The 16,669-nt window shown below is 36.2% G+C and overlaps 2 protein-coding genes across 8 annotated transcripts in view; one reads left to right on the forward strand and one right to left on the reverse strand.

The window, feature by feature from the left end:
• The window catches only part of PITRM1 (pitrilysin metallopeptidase 1), a 30,358-nt gene extending 22,484 nt beyond the window's left edge, over window positions 1-7,874 (forward strand). For 2 of the 3 annotated variants that reach the window (XM_074867998.1, XM_074868006.1), the window contains 8 exons: window positions 125-225; window positions 1,171-1,291; window positions 2,094-2,165; window positions 2,960-3,072; window positions 3,625-3,750; window positions 4,992-5,137; window positions 6,731-6,833; window positions 7,443-7,874. In XM_074867998.1, the coding sequence (XP_074724099.1) occupies window positions 125-225; window positions 1,171-1,291; window positions 2,094-2,165; window positions 2,960-3,072; window positions 3,625-3,750; window positions 4,992-5,137; window positions 6,731-6,833; window positions 7,443-7,536 (876 nt within the window). In that variant the 3' untranslated portion in view covers window positions 7,537-7,874. The remainder of the gene's footprint in view (window positions 1-124; window positions 226-1,170; window positions 1,292-2,093; window positions 2,166-2,959; window positions 3,073-3,624; window positions 3,751-4,991; window positions 5,138-6,730; window positions 6,834-7,442) is intronic. The other variant, XR_012628880.1, reaches the window with a different exon arrangement.
• Window positions 7,875-8,545: 671 nt separating this feature from the next.
• The window catches only part of PFKP (phosphofructokinase, platelet), a 49,457-nt gene continuing 41,333 nt past the window's right edge, over window positions 8,546-16,669 (reverse strand). For 4 of the 5 annotated variants that reach the window (XM_074868033.1, XM_074868057.1, XM_074868023.1 and 1 more), the window contains 6 exons: window positions 14,349-14,513; window positions 13,142-13,203; window positions 12,014-12,125; window positions 10,417-10,516; window positions 9,658-9,763; window positions 8,546-9,079 (listed from right to left, as the gene is read on the reverse strand). In XM_074868033.1, the coding sequence (XP_074724134.1) occupies window positions 8,926-9,079; window positions 9,658-9,763; window positions 10,417-10,516; window positions 12,014-12,125; window positions 13,142-13,203; window positions 14,349-14,513 (699 nt within the window). In that variant the 3' untranslated portion in view covers window positions 8,546-8,925. Of the gene's footprint in view, window positions 9,080-9,657; window positions 9,764-10,075; window positions 10,517-12,013; window positions 12,126-13,141; window positions 13,204-14,348; window positions 14,514-16,669 lie in introns of those variants that run through there. The other variant, XR_012628882.1, reaches the window with a different exon arrangement.

The following is a 16,669-nucleotide window of genomic DNA, read 5'->3' on the forward strand; positions in this document are numbered from 1 at the left end:
GTGAAAAGTTAATGGCATCCTTTAGCAAGGCCCAAATCCTTGACTTTGCAATTGCAGTGCTCATTTTTGCTAATTCTTTCTGTAGGCTTAACCTGTAGTCCTTCTGCCTTCTCTTCCCACACAGGTGAAGCTGATGAAGAGAATAGCAGAAATGTCTGATATTAAACCAATACTGCGCAAACTACCACGCATTAAGAAGTATTTATTAAATAGTGACAACATCAGGTGAGTTCCAGCTAAAAGGAGAAGGGGCATTTTAGTTAAAGAGAGGCCATGGCCTGTGAATGTGCATTTCTCAGTGCGCCTCATAGAGTACTGGGGTTTTGTGAAACAGGAGGTATGTGGAAAAACTACAAAAATGTTATTAGTTTAAATTCTCCTTGTTTACAGAGTGGTAGCTATGGCTTATTTTGTTCAATTTTTAACAGAGAGAAGAAACTTAGAGCAAATTTAGTATGTAACTGTTGTACCAAAAGTGTGTAAATGGCCTGTGAGATTATACAGAAAGACTCAAAATTCTACCTTAAAGGTGCCCATTGGACAAATACTGTTATATTGTATTGTAACAGTAGAATACAGTTTGATTTGGATTTTTTTTTTTCTCCTAAAAGGAAAGTAGTGACATTCTGAAATCTGCTTTATGCATATATTGGAAAAAGTAACAGGGCACTTTAAGGTGTTTAGTGTCAGATGCATTAGTTCCAAAAATAGGTCCATGTGAAGTGACATAAGTTGCAAAGTTTTGTTTTGAAAAGCATGAAAAGATGAATGAAATCATGGAAATATCTATACTGTTCAAAACCATGGTAGGTCTGCCTGTAAAGAGAGAATACAGAGAGCATTAGTTTCTTTCTGAGACATATATATTTTGTAAAACTGATGTAGTCCTGTCCTGGGCACAGAAATGGTTTGACAGCCACTGCTAAAGTTTAGGTCTGAAGGTGGTTTTGGGCAAGGAAAAGAAAAGCAATTGGACTGTGACTTTTTTTTTTTCCACATCAAATGCTGGTTTATGATTTGCTTTTTTCTGTGATAATGATTATCAGTGACTGCAGATGTAACGTTCTGATGATTTTATAGAAAACGTTTAGGAAGACAAAGTGATGCAAGTTATAAAGAATTGTCTGAAAACAAAAACATATTCAAAAACTTGATATGTATTTTTAACAGATGTTCAGTGAATGCAGCACCTCAACAGATAACAGAAGCAACTAAAGAAGTAGAGAAATTTATAAAGGGCATAGCTAGAAGTAAAAAAGAGAGAAAACCTGTTCGTCCTCATGTGATTGAGGTAAGAAATCACTTCATTTGTGACTAGGGCATCAAATACAGTTGACTTGATCTTGTGTAAAGACCACTGTGCAGTCAGGAGAAGATTGTTTGAACTCATGTATGTGTCCATACAAAGATGTCTGGAGAAATTTGCAAGAGTCAGCTCTGTGATAAGTTGTCACATGTTTTGCCACAGAGACTGGCTTCACCTCAATAAAATAGACAATAGTAATCCTGTAGATCAGCTGTCAAGCATTACCCTGAGGTTACTGCTTTTGCATAGGATGTGGAAAAAGAAATTCTTCCTTTCTCTGTTGCATAAAACTGTAATTTCTTTTTTAGCTAGCTTTACTTGAAATGTTGGCCAAAAAGAAATAGGGCATGACGTGCAGTTCCTCAGTTGCATAGGAATTTGGTTCATTATCTGGGTGTTCAGGACATTTGGCACAAAATGTGCTTGATTCACTAGAGTTGACAAAGGGTCTGCTCTGTCAATATGCAGATCTGTCTTGATTTCTGTCGAGACTGGAATAAGCTCCCAGTTTCCTACCCATGAGGGAAATGATAGTCTGAAGCTTTCTGGGCCTCATTTAATCTCTGTCTTGATGTCTTTCAGTGCCAAATTACTCTTGAAAGGAAATTTATTTGGCATTTGCTTAGGAATTCAAATATAATGAAGTTACCGAGTAGCTTGCTTATGTTTGTGAAGACATGGTCTGATGATAGTTTCAAAGAGGTTTGAGTGGTAGGGGTTGCATTTGTCGTATTCTTGCTCTAAAATTTTAAATCCTTTTTTAATATGAGGGCTGGGTCTCTTGTAGAAATCTTCAGAAGTCAAACCTGTGGGAAGTGAAGTACTTACTGGTTTGCAGATCACAAGAAAACTAGTTAATGTAAGTACATTATTGGTTGGGGACATGGGTATCACAGGGCTATTACTGATACTAATGGTCCATCTTAAGCTGTTACAGATTCTTTCACTGTTTAGGGAGCATGCCACTGAAACATAATGTGCCCTTCAGTTCCACCCTCTGATTGGATTCTTTCCTTAAACTAGCCTTCAAACTTTTTAATTCCTCTGAGTCACCCTTTTTGTTATCTTCCCTTTGGTTCTGGCCTGAAGATCATTTAGGTAACTCCACATCCATGTGTGCAGGCAAAAAAAAAGTTTTGAAGTGGGGCTGTAAGGAAGGGTTGAGTTTATTGCAGGGGATGTTTGAGCAGAATTTCATATAGCTGCAGCTCTTCATAAATACTTTGCATTTTTTGTGGTTTTCAGTTTCTGAATCTGTTTTCAATATCTAAAATAGAGTAGATGGATTGAAATAAGATGTGGTGACCATGTACTAATGTGGACATAAGTAAAGACATGGCAGGGGAAGCATTCCAATCAAAACTCTCCGGTAATAATACAAGATCTGCACAACTGAGAAGCTGGTGTGCAGGGGTGGGTGGCTGAGGTACAGTGTCCATGTACTGTAGTTTCCCAAGGCCATTCTGTGTACTGGATTGCTAATATGGGCACAAGCAAAATGTCAGTGGTTGCAGTGTAGGTCAGGTGGCAGCTTTAGCATTTGTATGTCTGTATGTTTGGCAGAATTTGATCATTCTCAAAAAAGCCAGAGTTCTCAAATGGATAAATTGTCTCATCTCTGCTAACTGTGACAATAATGCATTTTTCTCTTAGGATCCTACTTTCAAACCATGCCAGATGAAGACCCATTTCGTACTTCCCTTCCCAGTGAACTATGTTGGAGAATGCATTCGAACAGTTCCCTACACGGCTGCAGACTATGCAAGGTGGGATGCAGAACCAGCAGGGAGCTTCTATATATGTTGCATAGCACAAAACAAAATGGAAAGCGTTAGACTGACCACAGAAAATGGAGTGTCGATAGAAAATGCTTTGCAGTGCATTTGCCACAAAGTCTTTACAGAGCAACCTTTGCATGGCTAGATTCAGAAATGCCCTGTTTTAGTAAATGCTGAGGTTAAGTAATGAGGGGCTACTATCCTCTAACTTGCAAATAAACAGCCCTGCATACTGGGTGTGTCTGAGTTGACAATCCTATTGCACATAACAAAGTTTTTCATTAAAGTGAAATAAATGGAAATAGTCAAGGAATGTTCCAAAGCAGTGCCACTCTTACGATGTTACCACATTATTCTGCTAGTATTAAATAGAGTATTGTTACTGTTGTAGATTACAAGTATTGCAATTACATTACAGTTACTGCCGTAGATTACAGTGCATTGCAAATGGGGATCTTTGTGAACTTTAGAGGAAGCTGAGAATATTACTGTTGTCCAATTCATTTAACATCTTTGCTGTTGATATTTCTCTCATCACAGCCTTCGAATTCTTGCACGGTTGATGACAGCTAAATTCCTACATAGAGAAATCAGAGAGAAAGGAGGGGCTTATGGTGGAGGTGCTAAACTTAGTCACAACGGCATATTCACTTTCTACTCCTACAGGTAACAGTAGGTTCCTTCTTTCCTGTTCGTGTCTGAGGGGACCACTGACTGCATTTGCATGTTTCTTATTTTTGACTTAGTTGTAGCCCTCTTTCAAGATTAAGTGAAACAAAAAGAATGAAATAACAGGAGAGTGACTTGGTGCTGATGATGTTGAGATTAATTACTTAAGGTATATAATAAACTCCTCCTTGCTTTCTCTGGTTTCTCTCCTTGGGAAAGCCTAATTTATCTTTGCTGGTAGCAACCATTGTTGTGTCTCTGTGCTTACAAGTTTACTGTCTTGGTACCAGATTTAAGTAAAATTGGCTTTCACTTGTTTCTTCCTGGATTGAGGGGACCCTAAAAAAGGGAATTCAAGACTATTCTAAATTTTAGAATGTTGTTGTTCCCTAAGGTCCTGAGACTGGAAGTATGCAGCTTCCTTTGGTGACTGGCTGGAATCATCAGAGATTCAGCAGAAAGCACTGCTGGTGATGAGCTAGAACTGCTTTCTCCTTTTCTTTTCCGCTTTTTCAGCAGTCCAGAACAGTTACCTTGCATTGGTCTTACCAAAGCGCTTTTGAGTGAAATTTGAATGGGAGGTATTAAAGACTAGTTATAATCCCCACTAAAAATGTCCCGTGGAGTCCTGGCTTAAATCATTTTGCTAGACCAAAGGCAGCCTAGCACAGTACTTGGTCAGGATTCCTAGCTAAAATGTGAGCAGCCTTGCCTCTCTATGAAGCTTCAGCATGGTAGGACTTGTCCTGGTTAGTATTTCAGTAATTGTTAACCTGTTGCACCTGTTTTACAGAGAGCAAACGCACGTGTAGCAGGAAAAGCGACTTAGAGAAGATATGGTGTATCATAAGTATTACTGTTGTTGATATTAATGACAGTTATGCATACTAAGCTGTTGCAGCAGATGGATAGCTCATTGTAAACAGTTTTTTCTAATACAAGTTCTCTGCACACTGTCTTGGAACTACTTTTAGGCAACTGAACTTGCTGCACCTGTGTATCTAAAATTCAAACTTATTCCTGGCTTATAACACTTCTTCTGAAAAAAAAAAACCCACCAACCAAACCCTAAACCTCTTTTTGTACATAAAAAGGAAGTTTATCATTTAGTTTAATCCCCATGTATGTATGTTTGTGTGATGCATAGTAAACTATGAATGGAATGAGAACAAAGCAATTAGTTTTTCATTTTGTAAGACCGAAATAATTAATTTTACTTTTTTTTTTCTTCTTCTAAGAGACCCAAATTCATTAGCCACCTTGAAAACATTTGAAAAAGCAGTTGAATGGGCCAAATCTGGAGAATTCACACAACAAGATATCAATGAAGCTAAGCTAGCAGTATTTGCTGCTGTAGATGCACCCATAGCTCCTTCAGATAAAGGTATATTCTTACCAGCCTCACAGCACTGCCAATATTTATTTTTAATTCAGTTTAAAGGGAAGAAAATAGTTTGCTCAACTGTATCATGTGATAAAATTAATACTTGGCAGATGTAAGACAATTGTGGTTTCAATGAAACAGTCAGTTCCAGTTGCTCCCTTTCATAAATACCACATGCATTCAGTCTCTTTACTGAAGTTTTCATATTCATACTGCTCCTTGATGTCAGGTGAATACAGCTAGGAAATGGAGGCACATTAAAGAAACTTTAGGCTTGGAAAGGGCATTAAATGCAAGCAAATAAAAATAAATACTGGTCTGATTCAAAAAAAGCTGAAGGATTATCTTCCAGACATAAGTATGCATATTGACTAACCTTTTGTATATACTTTTTCTGAAGAAGTTAAAGCATAAAAGTCTGTCTGCTACGGAGGAGGGTGTTATCTTCTTTACATATCTGCATACCTACGATGGCTTGGTAGTATCTTCCCATCTTTTCAGTTGCTCACATGTTGTTTTACTTTCCTTGCTTTTCCCTCCCTCCCTCCTTCTCAGCTTAATTTCAGTGCAAAACTTCCTGAGTTAAGATACGTTCCTTCCTATATACATAAAGGAATTACAAGGTTAAAATTAGCATTATTTTAATAGGTATTTGTATTAACATTAACTTATGAAACAAGAAAAACTTAAAAGGAAGCTGACAGAACTTGGTTTTGGTCTGGGCAACTAAAAAAAGGTAATCAGTTCTAGGTGCATATGAATGAAGTGCATGCTTATTGAATGTTGGTGTTTGTGAGAGTAATGATTTACGTTCTGTGGTATTTGAACAGGCATCTTAACAGAGCTCTGGCAAATTTAGTGAAACACTGAGTAGAAGAACATTGTTCAGTAAGCCTGGAAGGTGCTGCAGAGAGAAATACCTATCCCTTCATACTACTGTTAATTTGATCATTGGGCCCTACAGGAGGACTTGAACAACCTTACCTAACTTGGAAGTCAGCCCTGCTTTGGGCAGGAGGTTGGACTAGTTGACAGATGCCCTCCCAAGCTACTGTTTTTTCCCCATGATTATTTGCATGACAAAAAGCTTTTCTATGATTATTTTGGAGTTCTCTTGTCGTTCACAGACCTGTAATATTAATTTTAATATTAAGATACTGTAGGCAAGTATTCCAACAAAAATATTAAAGCTTTCGTATGCAGATGTCTGTGTAGCACAAAAAGGTGATCAAACTTTTGTGTTGCAAGTGTATTACAACCGATTGCAAATTTTAAGTTTGTTGTTATAACCCACAATAAAAATAGAAGCTTCATGAAATGCAGTTTGGCTAAAATGTTGTTAGAAAGTCCTGAGACTCTTTAGAATGAATCCTGTTTAGGTCTGCTGGACCACTATCACATTTAGATTTCTCACAAACTAAATCACTTGCCAGAATAGAATATGATTTTTTTTTTTCCCTAAATAGGAAACTTACTACCTCAGAAAATTAATTTACCCAGTTCTAACCTTTGAGAGTCGGTTAACAGTTAGATACTGTCTCAGAACAATGGCCTGATGGTAGTCTCTATTCTCATTTTGGTTTTTTTCCCTAGGTATGGATCACTTCTTATATGGGATTTCAGATGAAATGAAGCAGTCCCACAGAGAACAACTTTTTGCTGTCAACAGTGATAACCTGGTTGATGTATCAAACAAGTAAGTCTGTGCTCAATTTAAGAAAGTATTTACTGGAAAAATAGAACAAAAACTGAATTTGAAGAAGAAAACAGTTTGTGAAAGTTATCATAATAAACATATTGGATTTCTTGCCTTGGCCTTTTGTTGTGCTTTCACTATTTGCTTTTGTAACCTAGAAAGAAATGTTAATTACATCCTGCTTGTTGCATTTTAGCAGGTGTAACTCCCTCCTACATCCTGAATTTGTGGGAGATGATTGTTTTACTTTTGAAGGGCCCAGAAAATGTCTGGAGAGAGAGTGCACTCAGACATCCAGCTCTTGACTGTATGAGCTGGTTCTTCTAGACTCATAACATTTCGTGCTTCTTTAGATTTCTGAATTCCACTTGAGATTTAAGAATTCCACTACTAAAGAATACAAGGTTAAGGAGAGAGCTAGTTAGGGCCATGCCTTAGGAGGCTGTTATATTGTGATGACTGGGGAAAAAACATAAATCCAAAAGATGCTGTAAACGCAAACAAGGGCTAGGTATCAAACAGTACTTTTTCCTGAGATGGGAATGTTTTTAACTTCAGTTATGGATAACTGAATGCAGCAGCTTCTCATTTGCTTCTGTTTTCTTGCAGGTATCTTGCGGTTGGGAAGAGCACTCGTGGTCAAGCTGTACTTGGCCCAGAAAACGCAGATATCACCAAAGATCCCTCATGGGTCAAACGATGAATTGCTGCTGAACATCCAAACAAATAAAACAAGCCAAATCTGTGTGACTACATAATTAGGCTTTTTAAGTAACTTTTAACAGTGCTATGGTCCAACTTAAGTGTTCATTGCTGCTTTTAACAATGCCCAACAAACCAGTTAAAAGCTGTCCTTCTTGAAATAACTATGTGAAACATTTTAACCATGCAGTATTTGGAGCAAGACTTACATGTTCTGTATGGCAGACAGACCGTAATATTTTACTGAAGACTCACTCTCCAATCACATATGAATACTATATAAATTAAATATTTTTGTATATGTAAAACTCTAGAGTATTAAATTGTGTTTGTTTGAAATCATGTCTGCTGTTGGATATATAAAGAACTGTCTCTCTCATACTGACAGATTTCATCCTTTGGTGTGGTAATTCCAGCTTCCTTTGCGTAAGCCACCGACAGGTAGAGGAGCTTTGTGTCAGTACGTTCCACCTCCCATCAAGCCAAGTTTGTAATGAATTGCAGGGCAGTGGGCAAATCACTAATGAATCAGGGTACAGGGTATTTTAAGTTCAACTTACCTTGCCAATTTGGGCACCATTCAGTCATATTTTGATATGACACAGTCTAGTTTTTAACTGTTTGTCAAGGTTTAGTTAGATAAGCTGGCACGAGGAAACATTTTTGACTGTGTTTGTCAGCCTAATTTAAAAAATCAGTTTTATCCTTTTTCATCATTATGTTTTTTTTTTTTAAGTCTTGAAGAAACTGAGAAGAAACATGAAGCAAGGACCAGATTACACCCTTCTGAATCTCAAGTTCTTAAAGCTCCCCCTGTCCAAAAATAGTTTTATCATCCCTGTACAAGGAGAAAGTTTCCTGACTTCTAGCCTAATCCTGAAGAAGCAACAACAACCAGTTTGGCCTTGCCCTGTTGTGACTTCCCCAACTGTTACAATTTCTGACAACTCATGATGTTTGTGACTTCCCCAACTGTTTAAAAGCAGGTGAATACAATTTCTGACAACTCATGATGTTTGCAACAGTATTTTATTTCACTTCAGATACATTAAGCACATCCTGTAACTTAACACAAAGCTAGCCATCTACACTTATTTTTTGGGTGTAAGTACTCTGAAACAAAGTGCAGTAATGAGTAACTTACAGAGTGCATAGAACAGTGTTGCACTTAACTGTTAAAGGGTTGTATCAGTAAATGGTGCTTATCTATTAGATGCTAGGGTTTGTTTCAAATGTAACAAATACAGGACAAAACCTGTGACATCTGAATGTCTTGTTTCACATAAAGTGCTGGTACAATAATTTAAATGTTACAAAACAAAGCTGTAACGATTCTAAAGCATTGTTACTCACAATGTGCATCTATTACTGTAACCTAAAAGTGATGTCTTTAGATGGCTCCAGTTTCTGCTTCCTTGGGGCTGTGCATAGCAACGTGCTCCAGCTGGCCTGAATCTGAAACATCGTAACTAGTCTTGTACTTGGCCAGGATTTTCATTAGAGGTCGCAGCTTCAGCCACCATTGCTCCTTGGGAATCCTGTGTCTGTACCAGGTGTGGTGGGAAAAAAAAAATAAGGTGGTTTACTCAGTGGCAGAGACAAACACATGTGACAATACTAACAGTAAATGACCTTCCTTATAAATAGGGTCAGATGCTGATATTTATGGTGGGATGTAAACATTGACCCAAAATGGGGAGAAATAAGGATAGAATACCAAAGGAATGAATAGATTTTAGTGGAAGATGTGCTTTATAGGTAAGCATAATACCAAATTTAGCATAAAAGTGCTGTCCCACTACTCAGTACCAGAAGTAAAGTAATTCTCTAAGCATTAGAGCAAAGACAATTATGAGAAAGTTATTTAAAAGAACAGTGGAGTCCCAGAATTCATAATGAGAGATTTCCAAGTACAAGGAGGGTGAAGAGAAAGCATGAAGGGTGTTGTTAGAAAAGACAAATGAACAATCAAAGTGAATCACTGGCTGAATGTAGGCCAAAGAAAAGTGAAGTAAAATGGTTGGCAAACGCTGTGTGTCAGCACTGTGGAGAAGTTGTTCGTTTGATGTGGTGAAAGGAAGCCTGTGTTGAGATGTTTAAAATGTAAGCAGCGTATACGTACACAAAGTCTGTTTCAGTCTTAAGCTCAGCCACAGGTTGAAAAACAAGGTTGCGTCTACGCATTCCCAGCAAACAAACTGAGTCATCGGTGTTGGCAAATATTTTTCCTAAAAAGAATTAAATAATTCAGGATCTTTCTTACTCACACTTGTAAAGGCAAATACCCTTTTTCTGTAATTAAACTGAATAGGAAGCTTACAGTAGCTTAATTCCAGTTACTGAATATTCAGTGCAATAATAAAACATCAATTAGTACTTTAATAGGGTTAAGAGATCTTCACTTTTTTAGTTTAGCTTTGGTGATTAGCATTTAAGATACAGTGTAATTAAGCAACAATAAGACTGAATTTTAACATCCAGTTTTAAATTAGATTTTAGTAAATAATGCTTTACAAAAATTCCCAAAGAAGACATATTACCTTCTTCTGTCTCCCATGTAGCCACCATGAAACAAAAAGGAAGAACAGATGTAACTATATAACCATCATTTCCTTCATGCATGAAAAACTGCAATCACACTAGCATTTTTTTAAAGAAAGATATGAAAACAGCTATCTGATTTATTGACCTCATTTGAGGGGATATCTTCTTACAGCAGGAAGCACAGCAAGGCACTACCGAATAATAAAAACATAAATGAGGGAAAGAAGGATGTTGACTAACAAACTAATATACATTCATATGTTTGCATAGTAGAGTAGTCATATATCGATAGCTAATCAAAGACAGTAACAAGAGGGAGCACCAAATATTTCTGCACCTTTTCGGTAGGTTTCTTTCAGTTTTTTGGAGATCCACTGCATAGCTTTTGCAGAAATTTTTGTCCCGAAGTTTCTATCAAATGGTGAAGGTGCACCACCCTGTGTGAAAATTTAAGTGTGGGTTAATTTAGTTATCCAACTAGTATTTGTATCTTTTTATTTCATCAGTCATCTCTGTTAATGGCCTGCTCTACCTCTTATTTCCATTTCCCCCACTCAGAAAAACAAATAAACAAACCAAAAACCCCACCACACAAATCAAGCTAAAACACTTAAAATTTGTGTTAAGCACCTGTAGAATTCTTATTGAATCAATAATACTTTTGATAAATGGAGAGCACTGCTTTCCCTTCTTCCACTTCCCTTTAGTGCTGATCATTAAGCACTGCCCAGCTATCACACTGCCACAGGGCAACCTGGTTTCAACATAATATAAACCAAGAAACTGTTGACAGAGGGGTGTCAGAAGGAGCCTAAGAAACCTCAGTGCTGACTCTAATCCGGGAAGCACAGCTCTCCATTGCAGCTACAACATGGAAGGCCACAATGCTGTGGATGTGATACTAGGATGAAAAAAACTGCATTAGAGGACTTCCTAGGCTAGGAATTGCTTTTTGGTTTGGTGTTTGGGTTTGATTTTTTTTTTTTTTTTTTTTGGGGGGGGGGGGGGGGGGGGGGGGCGCTGCTTTCATTCCACATATTACAGCAGCTTTTATAAAGTTCTGGGAACATAAGTGTCATTTTGGGTTTTTTTAAACCCTCTGTCTATACTATATAAAGTCTGACTTTTCGGTCCATCTTCAATGCAGCAGATGGGACTGAGATAATATGTGAAGTAGTTCCAAATAGATCCAAACAGATTGTTTGACTAATGCTGCTCTTGACCTTCAAAATAAACTTCGCTAAATTTTACGGAGGAAGTGCCAACCTTGGCATTGAATAATCTATATGAGTAAGGGGAATATACATACAACTTGAAATGACTTAAAAGGAGAGGGAGTCATTTCACTACTAGTACTCAAGAAATTTAGATCTACATGTATTTTTTACTCTACCTCAGCCTTGGTGATTAGTGTAGCCAAATTAGAAACTTACTGTTTGTCCACTAACAAGCAGTATAGTGAGATAAAGAGATGCAAGGTACAAAGACCACAAGGAGTAGCTCACTACTGTCTTTTCTACAAGAACAATCCATCTGCACATACTTTCTTAATGAAATCTCGTATCTTCCAGGGTTTAGAAACCAGATTCATTACAGACGGGCAAATAAGTGTGTTCTAAGGACGTCTTACAATAATAATAAGATAGCTGTGTTATTTATTTTAAAAAGTATAATTGTTCATTAATATAGACAGGGGAGGAATAAAAATGAAAATCATTAAGAACCTAATGCATTTTTTCCCTAGATTTTTAGGAAGGAATTGCAATAAAATATAATACTAGAAAAACTTTAGAGTTACCTACAAACAAAAATCCACACTTTTTTTTTTTTTAAATCCCAAATCCGACTTGCTTGAAATGCTTGAAATGCTTGAAAATGTATGCTCTTTGTTCATACGAAGTTAAGCTTGTCTGTAATTTTAAGGTCATTTTTACCTGCTGCATGTGGCCCAATACATTTTTTCGACAGTCAAACACTCCTTTTCCTTCTTCAGAATACAGCTGATAAATGAAGTCAGTTGTGTAGTTCTCATTGCAATTCTCATTTCTGTAACAAAGAAGGCCAGATACAGTTAGGAAATTTACTATTAAGTAGTGGATGTCTTTACAGCTACTGAATGACAAATGTTTTCCCATTTTCTTGATACCAGTAATCCTGGCTTGGATATTTTCAACTAATCACAAATGTTCACTTCCATGTAACATGGTCATGATTTTGAAGTCTGCATTACTTTTACTACACTGACATCACTGGGAGGTCACTTGAAATCCATTGTTGAATAAGTTAGTAAAAAATATAATTTTAGGTCTGACAAGTTTATTATGCAGAGGAAAAACTGCATTAAAACAAGAAGTCATCAACACTCAATGTCATCATTTTGCCCTTTATAAAAGCACAGATAATGAATAGTACCTGAGGCTCTTCCTTACCAATATTGTAATCGTAGGATATTTTTTCACCCTAGTCATACAATTAGTAGAACCTGAACAAATATAATGGTATCCTCATACATCTTATTGTAGTATTCCTTTTCAGCCCTTTGCTATTTGACAGACTGAAAATAAATGCTCAAGAAAGAGAAGCTACAGCCTGATTCAGTCTGCCTAATAAGGTATAATTTTAAAACATGCTGATCAACATATTTAAAATGTTTTGATTTTTGAAACGTATTTTATTTTGTGTTATCTCCTAAAATCTAAGCAGGGCTTTCCTAGTAAAGGCCATACTATATGTGTACACATGTATGCTAGTTTTCAAACTATCTTTAGTAAGAAAGAATCTACAATAAAAGACAAAGCCAATAAGAAAATAGGCTGAAGATAGGATAAAATATTAAATTATAGAGCAAATATATTTACATAGGAAGAAGGAAGTTCAGAACTTGAGCTTCCAGACAGCTCCCAGAATTGCCTTCTGGAGCAACAGCTTTACTAAAAATCTCATGCTAAAGGAATAATCAAGGAACACAGACTTAAGAGTGTTTTTGCAAGTGGCCAAACAACCTATGTGGCTGGAAGTGCTCAGCATCACTGATACCTTCTATTAAAACTACTGTTGCTTACCTCAGCACTAGACCACGCTGGATACTGGTTTTCATTTTTTCAGTCAAGTGTTCCACATTAGCCTAGAAACAACAGAAGTATTTTTAACAAGATGTATGGAACTCTAATACAACTTTAATGAGCCTGCATATCCTGAGAACTTCTGTAAAGTATTCCACATAAAGTATTGCATGCAAATTCAAATAATCAACAGGTTTTTGGAGATCCAGGATAATACACTGTGTACGGCTATTCCCCTTCAGTTAAAACTAACTTCTTCCTCTACACCACAAATAACTGATTTTAACAGCAACATGAAGTTGTTTTTTGTATGCTATACTGGTAGAGCACCAAGCTGGATAACACCGATATACATAAAAATATAGAAATTACCACAAAAGAGCACAGCTTGCCCTTACTCCCAGTCCTTGCAAGAGTCCTGTTATGGATACAGTGATGTACTGCTGTGCTGGTACTCCCATATATGACATGAAGAGTACAAGCCACTGAGAAATGAGTGGGGAGGAATTATGATTCGTTTCACATCTGTTTTCCTTTCAGGAAAAATTTCTATCTTTTTAGCTTTGTATTTGTCCATGACCACAGCCAGCACCAGCTACTGCAGAAGTGTAAAATCCTCATAGTAGAGAAGTTCCATATCAGCTTACACTCTAATCTGTAATCCTTAAATCCTGAGATCTTTATTTTAGTAACACCTCCAAACATGCTCTGAATAGCTCTGGTATCAAAGTCAGTATCTAATACACCTTACATACTGTTCAGTTCCTGACCTGAATAGCCTTCTAAAACAATGAGCTGAGGCAGTATCATAATAGAAAAAGTATTCCCTTTTTTTTTTTCCTATTTTTGTTTTTCTTTTAAAACTGCCCAGGTCTGTTCATTTACATGTAATTTGAATTTCAGTCAGAAGAATAAAAATGAAACAATTCATCTAGCAATATTTAATGGCCAATACAATAAATTTGTCATTTAACTGAACTTGATGCCAAGAATAACTGGGTATATGTTCCTTTATATAATATGGCATAAGAACTTGAACTATATCAAAGGGCTACTGACAAGTGCAGCTTTTAGATACAATCTAAACTGGGTTTTTTGATTTTGTTACATGAGACATCTACTTCAAATACACACATTATGCTATATATATGTACAACAATTTTAGGATCTACCTAAAAATGAGGAAAACATTTCTAATGATGTATACCTGGAGCTCTCGAATATCAAACTGTTCTTCAAAGATATACGCAGCATCAGCTCCCGCCGCAAGGGCCCCCATATTAGCCAGATAACCACAATAACCTCCCATGGTCTCAATGATGAATACACGACGCTTGGTACCACTGGCTGACTGTTTGATGCGATCACATGTCTAGTCAAAGACAAGATATTGCAAGTTTCAATAAAAAAAGTCTGAATTTTTATGTTTTTATATGTCATGCAACTTTGTGTTGGTAAAAGGATTTAAAGATTTTTATAAAAAATACATCTTTAAAAATTCCAAAATTCGACCCATTCGACTATAATAATCAAATAAAATAATTCTTATAAATCATACATTGAACACCACAGTCAAAATAAAATGTTTTGCTACTATCAACTCTTATTTATTTGCTTCCTGCAAATACTAAAACAAGAATTAATTTTGGTTTGTGCATGAAATTACAAGTTGTGATAGTTTTCTAACAGATACAAATAGATATAATGGAGCTTTTTAATCAGATCTGGTATGAGTAAGTTTCTCTGCTTTAACTCTGTTCATTACTGAAGAGTTTATTTCTTCTTAATACTGATTTTAAAATTCACTGAACTGCCAACCACACTTAACAGTTACAATTTCTTAAAGTCCTGAGCACGTACCGCCCTATTGTTTACTTTACAATAATCATATCCACATAGATATAATTCTTTCAAGCACTACTGGAGCATTTTTGTTAATGTTTTGGGTTTTCTATGAATAGATACATACTTAATATAAAAAGACTGCAATCTTCACTTGCATTTTACACTGACCACCATCACAAATGTCCTCTACAAAGAGATCTGTTGCTTACATGCCACCAATTAACACCAATATTTATTAGAGCTGCCTAAGAGACTTGGGGAACAACAGAGAAAATCTCCAATGTGGTAGGACCTAGGAAATTTAGGAAAAGGTAGAAAACTAGGAACTAGGTTACTATGTATCTACAGATTTTAATAATACTCAGAAAGCTATTCGATAAATTCACTTCCTAGAATGAATTTTTTTACCATTCAGTTATTTTAAAGTAATCAGATAATGTATTTTCCTTTCAGAAAGCAAATAAGAAATAAAAAGATACTATTTCCTTCTTTGTCTTAAAAATAAATAGATCAGTTATACCACACTTGGTGACAAGAACTTTATGAAGCTGATGTACTGTTCCTACACCAGTTGTTTAGTAAAAAAGAGAAATAAAAGTACCTGGGAAGTTTGTCATCTTGAAACCTGAATTATGATAACGTTAAAAAATCCCCATGCCTTACTGATTTTTTTCTGAATGAGTAACTGCAGATGCTGTAATATTTGAGGTATTTCTGTTTCATGGATATTTCCAACTAGAACCTTAATTCAGCTAACTGAAAATAATACTTCATGCTGAAATTAAGACTGTGACCAATAGGGTCTTTAAAAATACACCTAAGAGACCACAGAACAAATAATGAATTGATACGTCAGAAAACGCAAAACAATAAAAAACTAGAACTTCTAACATAATGTTTAATGCATTGAAGGACTAAAACCAGTGTATGCATTTATTTAGGTCCAGCTACCAAAAGATAAACGTAGTTTCATTTATACGTATTTCATGTATATATTCGCATATGTGCATGTTATGTGTATACATACACACACATGTACACACACAAGTGCAGAATTCAAATTTCTTCAGAATATGGATTGACATTCTGTTATCCTAAGCAGAAAGCACATCCATAACAAACTACATCACAAAAGCTTATCTTGAACTTCAATCATTTTTTCCAAATGACGCTTTCTTTTACCTGCCTTGGATTTTACAATGTCCTCAAGCACTTTATTTTCCCCTTCCAAATATGGTTTCATAAGAATTTTTGCAAAATACTGGCTTCTGGCATATGGTAAACAGTAATAAAGTTATAAAAATCCCCATTACTTTTAATAGTGGCAGGTGCAGAAGCACTTACAAGACGTTTTAAAAAAGCTGCCTGGAACTGGATGGATACTACGTGTTTAGCTTACGTTATAAAAAAAAAAATCTTGGCTTTAGACACTGAAGAATGCAAAGATTTCCTTCATTTTGAGAGACGTAAAACATTTGTAAACTCCAAGCTTTCTAAAAAACATTTTCCAGCTGCTGGTAGTAGAATGAAATTTTCTGCCTTTTGAGAAGCTCCAGGTTTTAAGCAAGGATGTAAATCATTAGTTGCTTTGGGGATTGCCCACTTCAGATTTATTCAGAAGGATTTCTATCCTTGACTATACAAGAGACACAGTAGAAACTTTCTACTATTCTTGCTCTCTCA

Source organism: Strix uralensis, chromosome 1 (genome assembly GCF_047716275.1).
Source record: "Strix uralensis isolate ZFMK-TIS-50842 chromosome 1, bStrUra1, whole genome shotgun sequence".
Classification (NCBI taxonomy): domain Eukaryota; kingdom Metazoa; phylum Chordata; class Aves; order Strigiformes; family Strigidae; genus Strix; species Strix uralensis.